General features: G+C 52.7%; 1 protein-coding gene across 5 annotated transcripts in view; it reads right to left on the bottom strand.

Moving 5' to 3' along the window:
• CALN1 (calneuron 1) overlaps nt 1-22289 on the bottom strand; it is a 146573-nt gene that overhangs the window by 59582 nt on the left and 64702 nt on the right. For all 5 annotated transcript variants that reach the window (XM_068210109.1, XM_068210110.1, XM_068210112.1 and 2 more), the window contains one exon: nt 3064-3207. In XM_068210109.1, the coding sequence (XP_068066210.1) occupies nt 3064-3207 (144 nt within the window). The remainder of the gene's footprint in view (nt 1-3063; nt 3208-22289) is intronic.

Below are 22289 nucleotides of genomic sequence, written 5' to 3'. Positions count from 1 at the left end.
GAGGCAGCTCTCCTATGCCATTCCCTGAGCCACCCCCTGTGCCTGTCCCTGAGCCATTCCCTGGCTCGGTGGCAGGAGGTGACACCAGGTGTGAAGTTCTCTGATCAGGTCTCTTTATGCTCAGCCCCAGCACAAGCTGTGGGTGCTCCTCTGAGACCCCCCTGCCCAGCCTGGCAGTCCTGCTCTCTCTATCCCCATCCCTACAGAAATCAGGGAAAACCAGCCCAGGCCAGGCCAGCTGAGCCCAGCTGAGCCCGGCCTAGCTCCAGCTCCAGACCCAGTCCCAGCCCCAGCTCAGCCCCAGCCCCATCCCAGCTCCAGCCCCAGTCCCAGCTCCAGCCCCAGTCCCAGCTCCAGCCCCAGCCCCAGCCCCGCTCCAGCCCTGTCCCAGCTCAGCTCCAGCCCTGTCCCAGCTCAGTCCCAGTCCCAGCTCCAGCCCCAGTCCCAGCTCCAGCCCCAGTCCCAGCTCCAGCCCCAGTCCCTGGCTCTCCTGGTTTTTGCTGGCTCTCAGTGAAGTAGGCTGTGGCAGATGCAGCCCCTCTGCCACGCTGGAATCTGCTGATGAAAACTGGATGTTGGGGCTGCTCAGGCTGGCCCAGCTTAAATCCCAAGCCCTGCCAATTTTCTTACCTCATTTGCAGGCCCTGGCAGCAGTTTTAATGGGAAGGAAGGAATGGATGTCTGGCTGCTCCACCTGCCAGCACATCATAACTCATGGCACGGGGCAGAGATGTGCAGAGGATTTCACCTCCCCCCAGCTCTCCTGACCACTGGAGACTCCTCCCAGAGTGTGACCTTTCATCCACCCGAGCTTCCAACCCATCTAATGCAAAGCAAGAACCTGGAAAACCTCAGCAGCCCTCCCCAGGAGTATATGGGAAGGTGGTCAGGCTGTTCCTGGGAGCAGTGGGCACAGCCAGCATTCCTACCCTGCTCCTGAATGCTGCCCTCTCCCAGTGGGAGAGGAAGGAGGAGGCTGCTGCTGGTTCTCACTCCACAGTTCAAGTTAAATCCCAGGAAAAGGTGAAGGATCCATTGGAGAAAAAGTAGCCATAATAATATAAATTCAAGCTGTACAACACTAATTCAATTTGCAGGCAAGGTAAATCTTTCACAGAACATTCCCCTCTTTGCTCAGTGCCTCAGGAATTTCCCATTCTCTGATTTTTTAAATCTGTGGCCCACTTGACCTTCCCCTGGCACAGCCCCAAAAGCCCTGCTGCAACACTGCACCAGTACAACCAGTTTGGAGCTGGAGGATGAGCTGCCATCCCTGCAGAAAGCACACCGAGCTCCCTGGAAAGCCTCAGCAGGAATTCACCACTTCCATCATTCCAGGTTTAACTCCCCTCCCCACCTCGGGTCCCTCCACAGCACCAGTCTGCACAGAACAGTGCCAAAGTCTGCCAGAGTCAGGGAAGGACCGGAGATGAATCAGAACTGGGAGCCAAGTCCCAGCACTCTTTTTCCAAAAAAGCTCAGAATTTCGGGAAAGGACCCCAGGAGTTGGCGGCACACTAAGCCTGGCTTTGCCAAACCTGAGCCCGAGTCCCTCTCTGCCGGGAAAGGGCAGCACAGCAGGGCAAGGGGCAAACAACAACTTTTGGACAGAACACTTTGAAAAGTGTTGGTTCCTTTTTTCCCTTTTCTTTAGGGAATGAGATCATTCCCACAGCAGATCTCCTGTCCCTGCCAGGCTTTGCAGCCCCTTCTCTGCGGGACACCTTCAGCAGGGTGACAGCCCTGGTGACAATTGTCCTGTGCCTCCCAGCGACATCGGGAGCGCCCAGCGGGGCAGGGGAGTGTCACTGCCGCATCTGGCCGGGCTCTGCTCCCCAGTGTCCCCAAGGATTCCGATCGCCCCAGCCCCTGCTCTGGCAGGATTCCAGGGTTTCCCCCCTGCCACAGCCCCGGGACGCGGCTGCCTCTGCACCGCAGCTCCTGGCAGCAGGGAGGGCTCCCCTCTGCCCTGCCGAGGGCATTTTAAAGGAATCGCTCGTTGTGTTCAGCTCTGCAGCAGCTGAAATTCCTCCCTGGCTCCAGCATCCCGCTCCTGCACTTCCCTCTCCACGCTAATGGGGTTCTGTTGCTTTTATTCCCTCAGTAATTGTTTGATGAGCTCTCCCAGCAGGACTTGGCTCGGGATGATTCCACCCCTCAAAACTTCTCCTCGCAGAGCAATCAGCACCTCATTAGAGCAGCTCCCAGCACAGCAGCTCCGGCCTGCGGGGAGCAGCCGGGACTGGGTGGGAATCCTGCTCCTCTCCCGGGAATGTCACCGGCCAGGGCCTGCCCGGGAATGCAGAGGGAAAGGTTCAAAGAGCCTGGCGAAGATTATCTGTGCAGGGCGGGATTTCTGGGGTGTCTGGGCCGGTCCAGGAGCTGGGCTGGATGATCCTGGGGGTCCCTTCCAACTCAGGATATTCCATGATGGTGATGGCATCAAAGGAATCGCTTCCATCACCTTCAGCCTGCCTCAGCTTCTGACATCTGCCTTTGGTTTGTTTTTCACCTGTGGAATGTCCCCCTCCAGGCTGGGACAGCCCCTCACCACTCTGTGAGGGGAGACTCAGCTCCTCCTGAGGACAGCTTCGATCTCTGCTCTGTGGGACAGGGACAGGACCCAGGGGACAGCTGGAGCAGGGCCAGGGCAGGCTCAGGCTGGAGATCAGGAAAGGTTCTTCCCCCAGAGGGTGCTGGCACTGCCCAGGCTCCCCAGGGAATGGGCACAGCCTGAGGCTGCCAGAGCTCCAGGAGCTCCCAGGGATGCCTGGGGTGGGATTGGGATTTGTGAACTTTCAAGAGCTGCTCTGTGTTCACCCAGCTGTATCCCACAAGGGATGACCCATCCCCCTTCCATGGACTGCCTGATCCCCAGGATTACCCACAGCAGGTTCACGTCTCACCTTGCCCTCTCCTTTTGTGTGGGGAAGTGAAGTTCCCCAGCTCCCCTCTGCCCTTCCCTTGGTGAGCAGGAATTGTTGGATGGGGATCCAAGGGTTGCCAAGCACTGGGAAAGCCCCGAGAATCCCCAGGAGAGAGCAGACCCCGGCGAGCACTCACCATCCATGTCCAGGCGCTGCATGATGATGGCCAGCTCCACCTCACTGGGCATGTAGCCCAGGGAGCGCATGGCCATGCCCAGCTCCTGCTTGGAGATGAAGCCATTCCCGTCCCGGTCCAGCACTCGGAAAGCCTCCCGGATCTCTGCCGAGGGAAGGGAAAAAGAAGGAGCTGTTATGGTGGAGGACTCTGTGGATGCTGAGCACAGAAGCAGCAGCTGTTGCCTTTTTCAATGTTTATTGTGAATATTTGATCACCCTGGGGCAGCATGATTGGGATATGTTAATGCACACCCACAAATGTCCACGCAGTCCCACAGTTCCAGTGAACACAGGATATCCTGGAATCAGAGACACAGAACTGGAAAAGCCCTCTGAGTCCAAACACTTAACCCAGCACTGCCAAGGCCACCACTGAGCCATGTCCCCAGCTGCCACATCCCCAGGGCTGTTAACCCCTCCAGGGACTCCACCCTGTGCCACCCTTTCAGTGAAGAAATAATTCCCAATATCCAACCTGAACCTCTGCTGGCACAACCTGAAGCTGTTTCCTCTCGTCCTCTTGCTGTCACCCTGGGTGATTTCCTTCTCTAGATCCTTCTCACAGCTTTTCTCCAATTTATAACGTTTTTAAAGCACTAAACAGCATCAGATCGATAAAAATACTGATGGAACATGAGGAACCACTTCCATCAATCGTCCTTAGCCTGGCTCAGCTCCTGATACCTGACTTTGATTTGTTTTTTAACTTCAGACTGCTCCAGCCCATGGCAGCTCCTCTCCACTTGCGTGAGGGGAGACACTGAGGGGCAGCTTTGATCTCTGCTCGGTGGGACAGGGACGGGAACAGCTGGAGCTGGGCCAGGGCAGGCTCAGGTTGGATTTTAGGGAAAGGTTCTTCCCTCAGAGGGTGCTGGGCACTGCCCAGGCTCCCCAGGGAATGGACACGGCCTCAAGGCTGCCAGGGCTCCAGGAGCTCGCCGGGATGCCCAGGCTGGGATTGTTGGGGTGCCTGTGCAGGGCCAGGGGCTGGATTGATGATCCCTGTGGTCCCTTCCAGTCAGGATATTCCATGACTTCATAATCCACCACCTCAATGTCTCTGCTCACAGACCTCTCAGCTCCCAGCCCAAAGCTCCCCAGGTCTGCCTGTTGCAAATGCCAGAGAAATTTTAACTTTCCAGCAGCTGGGAGCCTGTTTCACTGGAAAGATTGAAGGTGAGGAGGGGAAAAGGTGCTCAGTTTTGGTGAAGCAGTCTTTGCCCCGTGCTTCGAGAGGGAATCAAGGGATGCTCCATCATCTCCCTCTGGGAATGGGGATGTAGGGAACACCCAGGGCCTCCTGCAACTGCTCAGAGGAGTTTCACCTTCATTTAAAGCATTTCACTGGAGAAGCAGGAAGGAAAACTCAGCAAGTTTTTTTTGGGAAAAGAACCCCAAACTAATTAATAATGTCTCCATTCTCCATCAGGAATTGGAGGATGGAAAATGTTTGGCCTGCTGGAATAGTTCAGGCTTTAAGGGAAATATTCCCAGTCCTCCATGGGCTGCCAGAGTCCCCCCACCTCCTGTCCCCAGGAGTCAGGGGCTGCCAGACCCTGCAGAGGGGCCACAGGAAACCTTTGGATGTGCCTGGGAGAAAGGCAGGAGCATCAGAGCCCACCAAGGAATGGTTCTGGTGGTCTTTGCTAAGCTTTATTTAAAACATTACAATTCAAAATCTTCTTCTAAACCACCTCATCCAGGTTCAGCCCCTCCCCTGCCCCCACCAGACTGCTCCCACTTCCATGGGCAGGATCCTGTTCCCATTTCCCATCTCCCTGCCAGCCCGCCCTGCTGGGATGGAAAAGTGGAGAGGCTGCTCAAAGCTTTGGCTCCTAATTCCAGGAGCCTTTGGAGTAGGAATGAATCCCCAAATCCCATCCGACTCTGCCAGCTGCAGGGAAATCTCCTTTCATGTGTGGTCCTGAGAGCTCAGTGCAGTAAATAATTACACCCAGATCAATTAATGAGAAAACAAACTTGTGACAGCTGAAAGCAGAAGAATAAGATTCATTGCAGGGAGCTGGGAGAGGATTTTAGGAAGTAAAACATGAATCTGGAAAAGCTTACATGTGAGTGAGACTGATCCAAATGCCAGGGTTAAATGCCAGGGATAAAGGACACCTGTCCAGGGCTGTGCTGTGGAATATCCACACAGCAGCTCCAGCTGAGGGCCCATCCCAAAAGCTGCATTAACAGCACTCAACCTTTGAGCCTTGAGCAGAGCAAAACCCCCTCCCTCCACATTTGGGGTTTTCTGTTCCTCTCAAAGACCTGAACTTTAGACCAAGCTTGGCACATCCTCCCCAAATCCACTCCTGTCACCAAACTGAGCCTTTCCCCTCCCCACTCTATAAATACCACTTGTGCAGAGGTAGGTATGAGCTATTTATAGGCTGAACACACTGTACAGGGAGCAGTGTGACCTCAGGCAGAGCCTCCTCCTTATCTCACCATGGAACAGCTCCTCCTCATGCCCTTCTCTTCCCAGGGGTTATTCCCAGGCTCCTGCAGGTCCTGCCCATCCTGAGCACCCTCCCCCAGCCCAGCCCTGCTCCCAAACCCTGCTCCAGGGCCCTGTGGCCCCTGGCTGCCCCTCACCTTCCTCTCCAGCTGTTACATTTCATTACCCAAAGCTAAAAATACAGCATCCCTTTCCCCAGATGACTTTCCCCACCAAGTCACCATGGCAACAGATGCTCCCGGCTCAGAGCTGCGAGGGGATGTGGTCCATGGAGTCAATCTCTCCACAGACAGTGCTGGGGCTTGGGAGAAGCTTTGGGATCTTTCCTATTCCAGCATCTCCACAGGGATGCTTTGCCCTGATCCAAAAAAGCAGAGCCCTGTTCTGTCTTTAAGGATCACAGGGGGGAGGGTGTTGAGGTGCTGCTGCCCCACAAGCTGCCCTCTCCCCCTGCCCAGCCTGCGTGGCAGCAGGGAAAACCAAGCATGTGGATTTCCCCTCCCTGGGGGGTCAGAAATCCCAATATTTATTCCTCTTTCCCTAAGCAGTGTCTTCATTTACTCCCAGGTGTGGGCAGCTGACACAGAACTGTGTTAGAGGATAAAAGGGGAAAAGGAAGAGATCCCAGGAAAAATCAGAGAACAGGAAGTTTGTCCTGCCCCATGGAATCACGGAGTCCTGCAGTGACTGGGGTTGGGAGGGACCAAGGCTCATCTTGTTCCACTCTCCCAGGCTGCTCCAAGCCCCAGCCAGCCCTGGCCACCCAATCATCCTGATTAACACCTTCGTTAATTACCTCAAAGAGGCAGCAGCCACAACATGAATTAACTACCCAAATGATCCAAGGTGGGAAGAACTGGAAGAGTGAAAGTCTAGCAAGGAGAAAGGAACAAATCAGTCAGGGTTTGGGGGCAGAAGGGGCTGGGCAGCAGGAGCAGAGCCCGCTCTAAAAGGTTTCCCAGGAAAGTTGATCCTGACGTTCCTCCCTGGTGTGAAGATTCCTGTTCCCCAGGAATCCAGAGCACAACACTCCCTTCCCGGAGTTATTTGAGCATTCCAGAGCTGTGGAGGGTAAGGGGGGGAGATGTGTTTGCTTTTAATTCATTCCCTCTCTCTGCTCCCGTTGAACAGGTGCACTTTACAGCTTCCCGATTACCGAGCACATGTCCAATCAATCCCCCTCCTCCGGGAGAAGGAGGGGAGGGCCAGGAAAAGGAGGTTCATTACCTTTCTGAAGGGCACGAACAGCACTGCCAGAGATGGCCCTGACACCCAGCCCAGCAAGAGCTTAACTCCCCATAATCCATCCGCATCCTCCCGTCCCGCTAACCCTGCTGCTGCCCGTCCCTCCCCAGCGCTCTCCCTGCCCCTGCCCGACCTTCCCGCTCATCTCATCCCCCTGGTCGGGTTTATTCCCAGTGATTTCCCTGGGCGACCATCGTCATTTTGTTGTGTCTCCTGGAGGAGGAGGAATAACGATTCCCTGGAGAATTAATTCCATCACATGCCCTGGCTGTGGTTCGGGGTGTAAATCCCAGCCTAAAAGTGTAAATTACCCCGCAGCCAGCCCGCCAGGCCCACACGGGCGCTGACCTTAGGGAGATAAGAGCCGAGATAACACCGCCCCAAATCTCCCCACTCATGGCAGTCCTTAATTGCACCTTTGGGCCCCCAAAGTGTACGAAGGGAACGATCTGAAAGCTGCAAACAGCTCGTCCTTGAGTGAACCGGGGAGTGAGGCTTGGCACTATTACGGCTAAAAAATTGGAAATTTCCAGCCCTCCATCTGCTATTCTCACTCTTGTTTTTTTTTTGGGTGGGTTTTTTTTTCCCCTGCTGCAAATTGCAACGAAGTGTCAAAATAATCCTGTTTTTATCTAATGGCAACGCCCCCCCAGCGTATTCCAATGGGAAGTGTCAAAATATTTCCCTTGGTTTTTGGGATCTAAGCGAGCGGGGCTCTCACCATGCCCTGGGGCCGTGTCCCCACGAGCAGCTGCAACCGCTGGCTCCTCTGTCAGCATCCCCCAAACCAGGCAGGACCAGGCTGCTGAAATGGGGAATAACCAGTAGGATTGACAGGGCTCTGCTGCTCCAGCGGCTGGGAGAGACATGGGGATGGCAGAGGCACGAAGGATCCAGTGCTCCTCACCTGGCACAGCTGGGAAAGCTCTCAAAACTCAGGGCTGGGGCTGCTCTGTCCCCAGGGGGGGTTCTTTGTCACAGCTTTTGGCAGATTTTTATTTATCTCTCCCTTCCCCAGGAAAAAAAATGGTTTGTGGAAAACATGCTTTTGGTGCTTCTGCTCCCAAGCACACTGAACATTTCCAGGTAACCTTTGGGAGCTGTCATGGTTTGACACTGGCGCCATGCCAGCGCCCCCATGAAAATACACCTTTCCAAATAATTGCTGTGAGATGTGATCAGGAACAGAGCAGAGCAGGCCCAAGCTTAATAACAAAGGAAAAAAACTTTATTCAACTACTACCACTATAAAACACAGACACTAAATCACGGATGAAGACCTCCCAAAACACTCCTCCTCCTCCCACCTAATTTCCAAACAAACCCACGATGAGACACCACCCAGGATCCTGACCAAGTTGCCACCCTTCAGATAATCAATACTCAGTCTATCAAGGGAGACAGGAGTCTCTCCTGTGCCACAGACCCCCAGGAAACACAACTGCCACCCTTGTGTTTCCATGTCACACATGGCAACCGCCCGGAGAAAATCTGCCATGGTGACACTCTCCTTTCCATGTCACAGTGCTCTCACCACCGTGCATGGACAGACTGCTCATAGGGCTCCTTTAAGGACACTTTGCCAAGGACTAGAAGAAACAACAGTTCAGCATCTCATCTCAGGACTACCGTCCCCCCCATTTCCCCCTGGGGCCGAGGGTCCAAGAACAGAGATCTTCTTCTCTTCTCCTTTTCTGAAGACAGAGGGCCTCTCCACACCCTCTTCAGCTTTCCTCTGTTCTCGCCATTCCTCTGTTGGTGGTCACTGAAACAGGTCTCTTGGCCCACCACGGCATCCCCCTAAATGCAGCCTCTGTCAGGAGAATTTGGTTCAGTCTATGGCTAACAAGAAAAGTCCAGCCACAAGCCACTCCATCATCTCCTCCCACTCAAAAATTTCCTCTTCCATCATCTCAGATCCCAGACTGTCTCTCTTCTACTTCAAATCAAGGAGGAGTAATATTTTACAAAGCCCTCATTTCTCAGGAAAGGGTTAAAAGCTCAGACTCCCTGGACAGCTGATATCTCTACCCAGCAGCCGATTCCCAAGGCCAAGGCTGGGCACCTTCCCCCCCCCCCTTCTCCTCCACACCAGCAAAGCCGGCAAAGTTACAGGTGCCGTCTGGACTCTCTGTCTCTTCCCTCTGCGGGGGGAGGAAAGACAAAAGCATCTCCCCTTCTCTCCACCCTTCCGTCCACAGGAGCTGGCTCGGTTCCAGTCCTTCAGCCCCCTCGGCTCACCTCGACCAGGCCTCATGGCTTCCCCTCCCCCACCCAGCCCCATGGCTGGGCAGGGGAGATCTGCACAGCACCCTGACCGGAACCAAAGAGAGCAAGCTCTTGGGAGTTCCTCCTTTAACACCCTGTGTTCTCAGAGGCATATCCATACCTTCAGTGGTCACTCCAGGTGCCAATATCCAAACCTGACCACTGATTGGTTTGACCCAACTTCCTGAAAAAATTCACTTCCATGTCAAACCATGACAGGAGCCCCCATTCCCGAGGAGATGCAGGACAGAACGAGGGCTGCTGCTCCCGGATCCACCCTCAAAGGGAAGCTTTCCAAGGATTGGGAACCCTTGAGGGCAGGCTGGGGGGGCAGCAGTGCTGTGATCCTGCAGGTGTTGAAAGGATTTGGCAAACCAACAGCTTCCACTCTGTATGTACGTATCATATGTATGCATCTCCCTGCCGTGGAAATCCCTGCAGGAGACCAGCAGGGCTCACCCTCAGCACCAGAGGGAGCGTGGGGCTGGAGGGGCCGTGCTCTGAGCCCACACCTAAGTCAGGAGGAAGAACCTAGTTGTCAGTGCCTGGGGAATCATCAGGAGGAACAATCACATTCTCTCTCCCAGTGCCTGGGAAAGGGCCAGGCTAGGCCTGAGGGATGAGCTTGGAATGAAGGAAGCGAGGAGGGTGATGGGGAGGAAGGCAGGACTCAGCTCATGGAATCCTGGAATGGTTTGCATTGGAGGGACCTTAAAGCCCACCCAGTACCACCCCTGCCATGGCAGGGACAGCTTTCATCGTCCCAGGCTGCTCCAAGCCCTGTCCAGCCTGGCCTTGGGCACTGCCAGGGATCCAGGGGCAGCCACAGCTGCTTTGGGCACCCTGTGCCAGGGCCTGCCCACCCTCCCAGGGAAGAGCTTTGATTTCCACCTGTGAGGGGACAGGAAGAGAGAGGGAACATTCCAGGGACAGGGAAAAGTCATTTCAGGTGAGGAGCACCTGGTGTGAGAGAATTTATCCTCAATGAGGAGGAAGTTCCAGGGGTGAGGAGTGACTGTAGCATTGGAAAACGGGGCTCTGTCTGTTCTGGGCAGCTTTGGTCACCAAGTCACCTCCAACACCCACAATCTCAGCCTCCAGGGACCTCTTCCAGCCTGCTGAGAACATTTTCATTCCAAATATTTCAATCTTGATGTCCTTTATCAAATATTTCAGTGCACACTGCAACAGTAGGCATAAACACACAGGGATTTAATGGTAATTCCTACAGGTTATTTCATGTTCTTACAGTTGATATCATGTTAATTCCTACAGATGATTTCATGTTAATTCTTACAGATAATTTCCTGTTCCTACAGATTATTCCATGTGAATTCCTACATGAGGGCTCATATTCTGAGCTTTGTCATCTGTCAGTCACTGCTTGAAACCTTTCCTCAGATCCCTGCCCTCCCCTCCTGCTGCCTCCTTGGCTCCATGGATCTCCACCAGGAGACTCCCAAGGGTTTTTTGGGCACCCAGCCTGGAATTCTGAACAGCAGCACCAGGACAGGGGTTCTGCCCAAGCCAGTGGTCCAGCTCTGCTCCCTGTATAAAAATCAGCTTTTTGTGCCATATCCACTGCAAATCCCTGTCCCCCTGCAGAGATGGGTGTGGGGACAGCACCTCACGCCCATTCTAGAGGGGGTTTTGGTCCCCTGGCACAAACTGTGTGACCCTGAGGGACACTGGCTGAGGTGCCACCAGAGACCTTTCCTTTGACTTGTCCAACACAAAACCTCTGTGAGAAAGGAGAGGGGCTCCAAACACCCAGACAAATCCAGGGAATCCCACAGCACTGGCACAGGCTCCTGCTGAGCTTCCCTGCCATGGATTATTGACCATGGAAATGCCCTGGGAAGAGCCCAAGAGCTCTACTGCCCCGGGTGGGCTTGGGGTCGTCCCCAGCTCTTCTTCCCAGGGTGGGGCTGGTCCCGAGGTGGGTGGCCAGAGCCAGGTATTCTGTGGGGCTTCCTGAAAGTTCCATAACCCAGGATGGGCAAGACAAGGGAAAAATGTGTTACCCAGACTTGATGGAAAAGGAAAAAGAAGAAAATGAGACAGAAAAAGAAAAATAAAGTTTTAGAAAAAGAGATAAAAAGAGAAAGAAGAAAAAAAGAAGAAGAGAAGAGAAGAGAAGAGAAGAGAAGAGAAGAGAAGAGAAGAGAAGAGAAGAGAAGAGAAGAGAAGAGAAGAGAAGAGAAGAAAGAAGAGAAGAGAAGAAAGGAAGAAGAGAAAAGCAAGGAAAAGGGGAAAAAGAAGAAGGAAGAAAAAGAAGAAAGAAAAGAAGAAGAAGAAAGAAGAAGAAGAAGAAGAAAAAGAGAAAGAAGAAAGGAAAATAAAAAAGAAGAAGAAAAAGAAGGGAGGAGAAGAAAAATAAGAAAAAGAAAAAGAAGAAAGGAAAATAAGAAATAAAGAAGGAATAAGGAGAAGAAGGAGAAGAAAAAGAAGAAAGGAAAAGAAGAAGAAGAAAGAAAAAAAACAAACAACACCCCACACTGAAAGGAGATTAGCACTACAAGGCAGATAAATTCTGGATTCATGCTACGACTTTTGTTTACAACTCCAGAACCCGCTGCTAAAAGGCTGAATGAGAAGGGAATAAATTTCCAGTGTTTTCCAAAGAAAGCTCCATCTCCCTTTCACAGCTCTCTCTATCAGCAAACAGCCTTCTCCCTCCTTCTGCAGAGCAGCACGGAGCGGAGCGCTCTCCTCCCCAAGCCTCGCCCGCTCCAGCTCCTGCACATCCCGCTCATCCCGCACATCCCGTACATTCCTCACATCCCGCACATCCCGCTCATCCCGCACATCCCGTACATTCCTCACATCCCGCACATCCCGCTCATCCCGCACATCTCACTCATCCTGCACATCCTGCACATCCCATACATTCCTCACATCCCGCACATCCCGCACATCCCTCATATCCTGCACATCCCTCAATCCCCCACATCCTTCAACCTCTCAATCCCTGAGTTCCTCACATCCCCTCACATCCCTCAATCCCCCACATCACTCAATCCCTCAATCCCTCACATCCCTCAGTCCCTCAATCCCTCACATCCCTCAGTCCCTCAATTCCTCACATCCCCACTCTCCCAGCAGCCACATAGGATTGTTTCCTCTGCTTGATGGATGGAATTTGCATCCTGCCCCAATTTTCTGCTGGGATGAACTTCATAGGTCTCCAGCCTGAAGCACTCAGTCTGTGCCCAGTAGGAAGCAGAAGCTCTCCCTTCAGGTGCAGCTCCTTCCCTGGACCTCCCAGAGCCTCAGCTGGACTTTGAGCACTGTCTGTTGGAAATTTCCTGCCCAGTATTCCTGCACCATTTGGAATCGCGTCCTTGGAACAGCCCATAGGGATCATTTGTTACAAGCAAACCCTGAGACCTGACTCTGACAAAGGTGATGGGTTGGGATCCTCCTCCCCATCCCAAACTCACCCTTCAGAAGGACAGGCAGTGCCTGCAGCAGGTTTTCCTGGAGTTCCATTGCTCTCCCAACCCCTCTGACTCTAATTAACTTCCCATTAAGCCCACGTTAATAAGGCCTTACTCTGGTTTTACTCAGGACCAGAGGACCTTGGACCCTGCTGAGTCTGCTCAGGACCTGGGAGTTGAACCCACAGTTGAGCTCACATTCCTTTTTACTCCCCCAAATCCTCCAGGTGGGATGGGAGCAACACCTCCAGCATCCCTCTCATCCCTTTCCTCTCAGCAGATTTCACAGAATCCTGGAATGAGTTGGGTTGGAAGGGACCTCAAAGCCCATCCAGTGCCACCCCTGCCATGGCAGGGACACCTCCCACTGTCCCAGGCTGCTCCAAGCCCTGTCCAACCTGGCCTTGGGCACTGCCAGGGATCCAGGGGCAGCCACCTTCTGCATCCCTCGGATTAATTCCCATTCCTGGTTTCTCCAATGTCCCCATCCAAGGTGAGCAACCACCCCGGGGAAAGACCACAGCGTGCCTCTGATTTCATGCTTTTCACCCAAAATTCCCTATTCCTATGCATTTTCTGCTCCCCAAGTCCCAGAATTTTTTCTGTCCTGGAAAAAGCACATTCTAACACAGAAATGCTTCCCTGAGAGCACAGCTGGTGATCAGGAGCCCAGCAAGCAAATCCCACTTGACACATTCTCTCTGTCTCCTCACTGCTGGGAGCTCAGAAAGGAGCCACAGTCCTGGCTCCAGAGGAGGAAAGAGGCAGCACCAGCTCTGTTTGGAAAGGAAACTTCCTGGGAAGGACTCAGCCATGCCAGAATTCCCCTCCTGGTTCAAGCCTCAGACACAAACTCTGTTATTTGTGCACAGAACCACAAACTTGAATGCAGAATTAAACTCAGTTTTTTGCCCTTGCTTTGGGGCAGTTTTCCCCATTGTTTTCCCTTTCCCTAAATTGGGCACCTTCTCATTTTGGGGCTGCCAATCTCTGCAATCTCCAAACTCCACCCAGCACTTTGACCTTCCAAGGGATCTCTGTACATCCCCAAATCCCTGAGGAACAGGAACAGCCCAGCAGATGAGGGGCAGTGACCTCAGTCCTCAGCACCTGAACCTGCAGCTCCCAGGCTCCTCAATGCCCCTGGAAATCCCAAACAAACTCAGGATTGCCATCAGGTAGAGAGCAGGTAGCACCAAGGGCAGATGGATGTGGGAGCAATCCCGGCTGTAGCAGAGGGATGGGCTGGGAACTGCCCAGAGCTGGAGACAGAAATCACAATTCCACGCTCCATTGGATTTTGGGCAGCCTGGCTGTCTCTTCCTCAGCCTCCTGGCAGCTGGGATTAAGCAAAAAGGGTTAATTCCAAATATTCTGACCAAAAGAAAGGTGAGGAAAACTCAGAAAAAGAAGAGAAAGAAGAAAATGAGAAATAAAAAGAGGGAAAAGAGGGAAACAGAAAAAGAAAAAAAACGAGAAAGAGAAAAATTTAAAAAGAAAAAAATAATTTTAAAAATTAAAATAAAAATGAAAGGAAAAAGGAAAAAAAGAAAAGAAAAAGAAAAAGAAAAAGAAAAAGAAAAAGAAAAAGAAAAAGAAAAAGAAAAAGAAAAAGAAAAAGAAAAAGAAAAAGAAAAAGAAAAAGAAAAAGAAAAAGAAAAAGAAAAAGAAAAAGAAAAAGAAAAAAAAGAAAAAGAGAAGGAAAAGGAAAAGGAAAAGGAAAAAAATAAAAGGAAAAAAAAAACAAAAAGAAAGGAAAAAGAAAAAAGGAAAGGGAGAAAAGGCAAAAAGGAAAATGAAAACAAAAATAAACAATAAAAAGAAGGAAAAGGAAAATTAAAACAAAAATGAAAAGGAAAAAGAGCTTTTGGGCAGCCTGGCTGCCTCTTCTTCAGCATTCTGGCAGCTGGGATAAGGTCACAATGGAGCAAAAGGCTCCAAACATTTTGGCCAAAAGAAAGGTGAAGAAAATTGGGAACTAGTCCACTCCTTGGTTTGGTTTGCTTTCCTTGCCGTGGCTTTGCAGTGGAACAGAACCAAAGCTCATCCATCATTCCTGCTGGGAATGGTTTCCAGAAAAGGCTTCAGCCCACTGGAGTTCCAGTATTTCACAGCCCCATTATTTAACATTTTAAACACTGAAATCATCAATTCCAAAGGAAATACCGCAGCATTCCCAAAACAAAGCCCTTCCATTATTTCTGGCTGAAAGGGCCATTGTCAACAGGGAATGGAATCAAAATTGCATTTTGGGGGTGGAAAAGGTTTCCGTGGAAGAATTCCAATCAGCTTGGTAAAGTCTAAAGCAATTTGGGAAAGCTTTTCCCAAAGCATGACTGGAGTGTTTCCCTTAAGAGACAGGGAGCCCTAAAAAGTCCCACAGCAACACTCCAGCCCCTCTGGAAAACTGACACGGCTCCAGCAGCTTTGTCAGCAATTCCCAAGTATTGCCCTGTGCAGAGAGCAGCAAACTCATTGCAAACCCCTCCAAAAACCTGAATTTCACCCTGGAGCTGCATTGTGAGTGCTCATTCGCTCTGGCTGGATCCATAACACCAGAAGTGATGCTGGGACTGCATCAAGGAGGGGAATGGAATTCCCTTGGATTTGATCTCCCCGCAAGTCCTGGCACGTGGGACAGGGTCTGTTCTGTATTTGCTGTCCCCAGCCTGCTGTCCCACTGACCTGGTGTTGTCCCAGGCTGTCACACCCAGAGAATCCCAGAATTAATAAGGCTGGGAAAGGTCTCAAACCCATTCCAGCCATCAACACATGCTCACCACAGGGAGCTCTGTCTGCTCCAGCTGCCCAGAACCTTCCTCCAGCAGCTGGGAATTGCTCCTGGGCAGGGCTGGAATGCTGGCAAAGCCAGAGAGCTGCTGTAGGGCCAGGGTGACACTGCCATAAATCCCCATCCTAAATCCAGCCCCAAACCCCAGCGGGGCTCCTTCAGCCCCTCCTCTCCTGGGGTGGGGCTGCAACTGGGAGGAAAAGGCAAGGGATTTTAAGAATAATTATTGCAAATGGACCTCCAAAATTCTTACGTGTAGCCACGAGCCCTCTCCACTGGGATGTGGTTCCTAAAGGTCACCCAGTCCTGGGGTTTTCCTGAGCCAAGAGCAGCAAACTCATTGCAAACCCCTCCAAAAACCTGAATTTCACCCTGGAGCTGCATTGTGAGTGCTCATTCGCTCTGGCTGAATCCATAACACCAGAAGTGATGCTGGGACTGCATCAAGGAGGGGAATGGAATTCCCCTGGATTTGATCTCCAGGCAGGTCCTGGCATGTGGGACAGGGTCTGTTCTGTATTTGCTGTCCCCAACAGTACAAAAAACAGGCCCAGCCTGATTTCCAACCAAAGAAATCAGGGAGAGGAGCTGTAAAGGCAGTTTCAAACATCCACTTCTGGAAATGTAAAGGGATCATTGGAAATGTAAAGGGATAATTGGAAGCTGCTCACTGATGGGAACAAATTTAGTCTTTTGATTTGGGGACTTCATTCCTGAAGGAGACTCAGTGGAACCTGCCAGGTCCCAGGGATATGAAGAGACCTGCAAGGACCCTCCCAGTTCTGCAAATCCAGAGGGAGTTTCTATTTCCATAGTATTTACTAGAAGGTGTAGGAGAAGCTTTCCTGGGTTTCTTTTTCCTCTGTTTAACTTTTGCAGAAAACAGGAAAAATTGTTGTACTATAAACCCTGAATCCTCCAAATGTTCCAGGAGAGTGATTGAAATATTTGCATTTCTCTCCTGTTTGGTTGTTTGAATGAAACTACAATTTCTGCACATCAAAGAAAAAATAAATCCTTCCTGAGAATAAATCCCTGTTCTCTCTCTCTGTGCTGTGTACCTGAAAGCAGTCCTTGAGAATTCCATTGGAAAAATGTGTTGGAGGCAAGCATAGACAATCCAGCTTGGAAGAGATTGCTTTCCTTGCAAGCTTTAATGACACTTTAAATAATGCTGAAAAACTCATTTCTTTTCATTTCCTACCTTTTGGTAACATATATTTCTTCCCCCCCCACCCCCACTCTTTTCTTTTTCTTTTTCTTTTTTTTTTGCCTATCCCAAAAGCAGGAGCTTGGCAGCTCTTCCTCTGGTGGAATGAAAACAAACATTGCTGGAATGGGGAAGACCAATGAGATTTGGGCTCTTTGCTGGTGCTGACTGCTTGGACTGGGACACCAGAAGAACAGCCTCGTTATTTTACTCCCTGCAGATGATCAGATCCATCTGGGTGAGGCAGCAGTTGGCAGAATCCCCTTGGGGCACTTCTCCAAGGTTTAACAGTCTCTGAAGCCACTGTGGAGTAAATTTTAAACCCTCCCCAGGTTACATTCCCAGATCCTGGGAGCAGCCTGAAAGCCCCCCTGTGTGCATCAAATACCAGAGAAGGAGAACCTGAACCTTTCTGGCTCTGGATCAAGATGACCCCAGCAGGGGCCAAAGTGGCCAAAAGCATCGTGGGCTGTATCAGAAATAGCATGGCCAGGGCAGGGATTGTTCCCTTTGTCCCCTCTGCTGGCCCTGCTGAGGTCCTCCAGGGCTGTGTCCAGTCCTGAGCCCTCGGGATGAGAGAGCCCTGGAGGGGCTGGAGCGTGTCCAGGGAAGGGAACGGAGCTGGGAAGGGGCTGGAGCCCCAGGAGCAGCTGAGGCAGCTGGAAAGGGGCTCAGCCTGGAGAAAAGGAGGCTCAGGGGGACCTTGTGGCTCTGCACAACCCCTGACAGGAGGGGACAGCCGGGGGGTCGGGCTCTGCTGCCAGGAACAGGGACAGGAGGAGAGGGAACAGCCTCAGGCTGGGCCAGGGCAGGCTCAGCCCTGGATCCTCAGCACAGCAGGGACAGGAGCTCCTGGAGCAGGGCCAGCTCAGGCTGTGAGGATGAGGAGGCCTGGAGCATCTCTGTGCCCAGGAAAGGCTGAGGGAGCTGGGGCTGCTCAGCCTGGAGAGGAGCCCCAGCTGAGAGGGGCCCTGGGGCCGGGCTGTCCCTGTGTGCAGGGAGGGCAGAGCAGGGCCCAGGCTCTGCTCCGGGGCCCAGCAGTGGCACCAGAGCCACGGGCAGGGCCTGAGCCCAGGAGCTGCCCCTGCCCAGGAGGCAGAACTCCTGCCCTGGGCAGTGCCAGCCCTGAACAGGCTGCCCAGGGAGGGGCTGGAGTCTCCCTCAGCGGGGATACTGCAGAGCCCTCTGCACACAGTGCTGTGCCCTGTGCTCTGGGATGGCCCTGCCTGAGCAGGGAGGTGGCACCAGTGACCCTCGGGGCTCCTTCCAGCCTGGCCCAGCCGGGCATTCTGGGATACCCAGGAGAAACAAGAACTACATCAGGGTTCCCAGTCAGTGTGTCACAGATCACAGACTTTGGAATGGAGATAAGGCCACCAAAAGTTGAGTGGCAGGGAAGGCTCAGAGCACAGCACCAAGGCTGCTCCTCCTTCCCGCACCTGGGGTGGAAACCAACCTGGTTCATCCCAGTAAAACCAGAGGTGGATTCCATCACATCTCCCATTTCCCAAGTGCTGGTTCCCATCCAGATGGATGCACTGAACACCGGAGCTGCCTTCAGAGGCTGTTTTGTGCTTGAGAAGGAGGCAGCAAAGCTGCCAGCAGTCAGGCTCTTCAGAGGGCTGCTTTAATTAACTGGTGTGATCTCAAAGCTGAAGGACTCCTGACACACAATTACAGGGCATTGTCTGAGCTGGAAAAAGCTGTGTAACCCTTGCCTTTATCATCATCTCACTCCTGTTCACTCAATACCTCCAAAATATATCCCATGGTCATGTTTCAGTGGCCACTTCTGTATCTGCTGGTCCTTGGAACAAATGAGTGTTTCTAAAAATACCAGGAAATCTCAGAACCTGAGCACACAACCAAGCACAAAAGCTGCAACTGCATTTCAGAGCTGACATTAAAATTCCAGTTTTCTATCTGAACTCTGGAGAAGTCCACCTTAAGCTCTGCTTTGGAGGAGATAATTTATGCTGCGCCATCCATCTCTGTCTGGGAGGCAGAGCCACACCTGAGGTTGGGACAGCCTTCCCCAGAGTGCTGAGGTGACAGAAGCAGCCACGACTTATCTGCATGACTTTGGGTGCTGAACCATGGAAAATCCCTGGGAAAGGTGCTGCCAGGATACAGGTGATGGCTGGAAAATCCTCCAGCAGGTGTTTGAGCCTCTTCCAGCTCATCCTCCCAACAGATGCACTCCTGGAGTGCCTTTTCTCTGAGGGTTCCATCATTCCCTCCTCTCCTGCCCCATCATGCAGGAGATCCTTATCCCCCTGGGACCTGGGGCCATCTCCCACACCCTGGCTTTGAGTCATTCCTGATTTATTCCCTTTCTCTCACACCAGCCTGATGTTGCCCCTTCCATCCTCTTCTCCAGTTCTCTCCTTCTCTCTGCTGCATCTCATACACAGCCTGAATCCCTGCCTGATTCCCAGCTCCAATCCCTGCCTGATTCCCAAACCTAATCCCTGCCTGATTCCCAGCCCCAATCCCTGATGGATTCCTGAATCCTTTCCAGATTCCCAACCCTAATCCCTGCCCGATTCCCAGCCCCAATCCCCGATGGATTCCTGAATCCCTGCCTGATTCCCAGCTCCAATCCCTGCCTCATTCCAAACACAAGAATCCCTGCCTGATTCCTGGCTGGCATCCAGAGCCTCCTGTGCCATTCCTGAGGCTCCCCCAGAGCCAGCAGGGATGGTGAGGGCTGATTAAGCCCAGACACGCCTCCCCCTTTCCCTGATCCCCCCGATCCCGGGTGGGAACCAGGCTGAGGACTCAGCCCGTTGGCGAGGTGGGAATGGAGCCTTCGGCCAGGCTGGGCGAGCCCGGCAGGGTCCCTGCGGCCATGAGGAGCCAATTTTCCAGAAAGTGAAGCAGAGACTGTCCCCGTGAGCCATCGCCGAGCCCGGGGGTCTCCAGGCACAGGAGATGCTGCTCTGCTCGGAGCACAGAGCTGAGCTCTCCCAATGCAGGTCCTGTGTGCTGCAAACACAGAGCTCCTTCCACTGCCATAAACCTGGCCAAATGTCCCAAACACAGAGCTCCTTCCACTGCCATAAACCTGGCCAAATGTCCCAAACACAGAGCTCCTTCCACTGCCATAAACCTGGCCAAATGTCCCAAACACAAAGGGGGTTATTAATAAATCAGCCCCAAGTACAGGCGTAAGCAGAGCCTCACGCTGGATGCAGAGTGATTTATACACAAAGCAAAATAGATCAGTCTCACGTTGCTGGAAAAGGACACAGATGCCTTTGACGTCACCTAAATTATCTCTATTTTTAAAAGTTACTCTTTCCCATTTGCTGCCAACTCAGAAAGTCCAATTTGCCAAGATAATCTATCGAGTGGGGATGAAGATTTCCAAAGTTGAAGTATCAGTCTCTTAGCAACCGTAGTACTCTTTGTATTAAAGTGAGCCCAGGCGTCTCCTGGAGCCTTTTCTGCACCTAATCAGTGAATTCCCATTAAAGACACAATATTGGAGAAACGTCACTTAGGATCCAGGATACATCTAAACAAATCAGGTCCATGTTCTCTCTGCTCAGAGGGATATTTATAGCAGGGAGACATGTCAGGGAAGGATGTGGCATCTCTTATTCATGCAAGGGATTGGATAAGAAATGAGAATGTAGGGGGAAAAAAAAGGTGCAGCAAGAGCTGATAAGAAAAACAACATAAAATCATGGGAAGAACTTCTTCCAGCTGGGTCTGGTTCAAGTTGGTGGCCTTTGGGTGGTGGGAAGGGATGAAAGAAAAGCAAAGCTCCCTTTCCTTGCCTGCTCTGCTTCCAGCCCGGTGTTTGGAGCCATTTGATGCCTCCCTTTCTCCAAGCCTTCCAGAATTCTGGAAAGGGCTTTTGCCTCCCACATCCACATCTGCTTCTCCCAGCCCAGCACAGAGCTCTGACTGCTGGGAAGCTTCCCTTGGGTAACACCTCCAGGTGCTCTGCAGAAAGCTGCTGGAGAGGGTGTGACACTGTTTTGGATGGAGAAGGGGGGTGACACAAAGCCACTTCTCTGTCCTGTCCCTGTGGAGCTCCTGTGCTGCCTGCTCAGCAATTCTGGCCTTTTTCTTTCACAAATGTAACAAAAACTTTAGAAAAAAATGGAAGCATGACTCCTGAGTCACTATTTCAGTACAGATGGCCTAAAGATGGGTCCTTATTCTCTAAAGATGGTTCCTTCTCTCCTTGCATTCTGTGCCAAGGCCATGCCCTGTCCCTCTGTGCCCAGGAGCAGCCTGGAGGTTTGTCTGGGCTGTCCCCACCCTGCTGAGCAGTGGGAGCAGGACCAGGGCCAGGCTCTGCATGTGAGGATCAGAACACAGGGATCAGCACTTTGGGATTTTAGGCACCATCCTCTGCCCATGGCTGCTCTCACAGCCTGCACATGGATCACACCGACCCTGGTGGTGGCAGCGGGCCAAGTGTAAGGGCAAGGAGACATTTCCTGGTCCTGGAGCCATTGGAATTGGACCCCTGGACTGACAGGAGCAGGAGCAGCTCTGAGCTGGCCATGCCCTTCCTGCTGCCCTGCAGCCACCCCCAGCCCCAGCCCAGGGCAGGGGTGGCCAAAACCACATCCCAGACATCCCAGTCTCCCAGGTGTGACTGTCACACAGGTGAGCCAGACCTCCAGGTGAACCTCCTGGGACACCACACAGCCTTGGATGGGAGCAGGATCCTGGGAAGCAGCTCTGGAGCAGGCACCAGGCACTCCTGACCGAGCAAACAGCCACAGCTCCCAGAGGTCTGGGACCTCTCTGTTCCTTATCTCCCAACAGATAAGAAGAGAAGGAAATCAATTCCACCTCTCTTCTGCTCCAACTCTGATCCTGGCTCTCCAAGTACTGCTGACCCTATTTCCAGAGCGCTCTACAAAGTATCTCAGGAATAATTCCATTATTGCCTGGCATTGTTATTTATGGTGTGGGGATTGGTCTGCCCTCAAGGGAAGAGAGGCCCAGTGCCTTTAGTGAGAGCAGCTTCCCCCTTTCCACCAGCTGGATTATTCACGGTGGTTTTGCCTCTTGGCACATGACAAATGCTGGGGAAATGATCTTGAGCTGAGTGTGCAGCACCTGATTCCAGAGGCACTGGGAGCAGTCAGTGTGACAGGGAGCTGTGGCACTGCCGGGGACACTGGGAGCAGTGTGACAGGGAGCTGTGGCACTGCCAGGGACACACTGCAGTGTGACAGGGAGCTGTGGCACTGCCAGGGACACACTGCAGTGTGACAGGGAGCTGTGGCACTGCCAGGGACACACTGCAGTGTGACAGGGAGCTGTGGCACTGCCAGGGACACTGGGAGCAGTGTGACAGGGAGCTGTGGCACTGCCAGGGACACTGGGAGCAGTGTGACAGGGAGCTGTGGCACTGCCGGGGACACTGGGAGCAGTGTGACAGGGAGCTGGGGCACTGCCAGGGACACACTGCAGTGTGACAGGGAGCTGTGGCACTGCCAGGGAACACTGCAGTGTGACAGGGAGCTGTGGCACTGCCAGGGACACACTGGGAGCAGTGTGACAGGGAGCTGTGGCACTGCCAGGGACACTGGGAGCAGTGTGACAGGGAGCTGTGGCACTGCCAGGGACACTGGGAGCAGTGTGACAGGGAGCTGTGGCACTGCCAGGGACACTGGGAGCAGTGTGACAGGGAGCTGTGGCACTGCCAGGGACACACTGCAGTGTGACAGGGAGCTGTGGCACTGCCGGGGACACACTGCAGTGTGACAGGGAGCTGTGGCACTGCCAGGGACAC

This window comes from Anomalospiza imberbis, chromosome 20, assembly GCF_031753505.1.
Source record: "Anomalospiza imberbis isolate Cuckoo-Finch-1a 21T00152 chromosome 20, ASM3175350v1, whole genome shotgun sequence".
NCBI lineage: Eukaryota > Metazoa > Chordata > Aves > Passeriformes > Viduidae > Anomalospiza > Anomalospiza imberbis.
The sequence above is the reverse complement of the archived record's forward strand: the minus strand, read 5'-3'. Positions and strand labels throughout refer to the sequence as shown.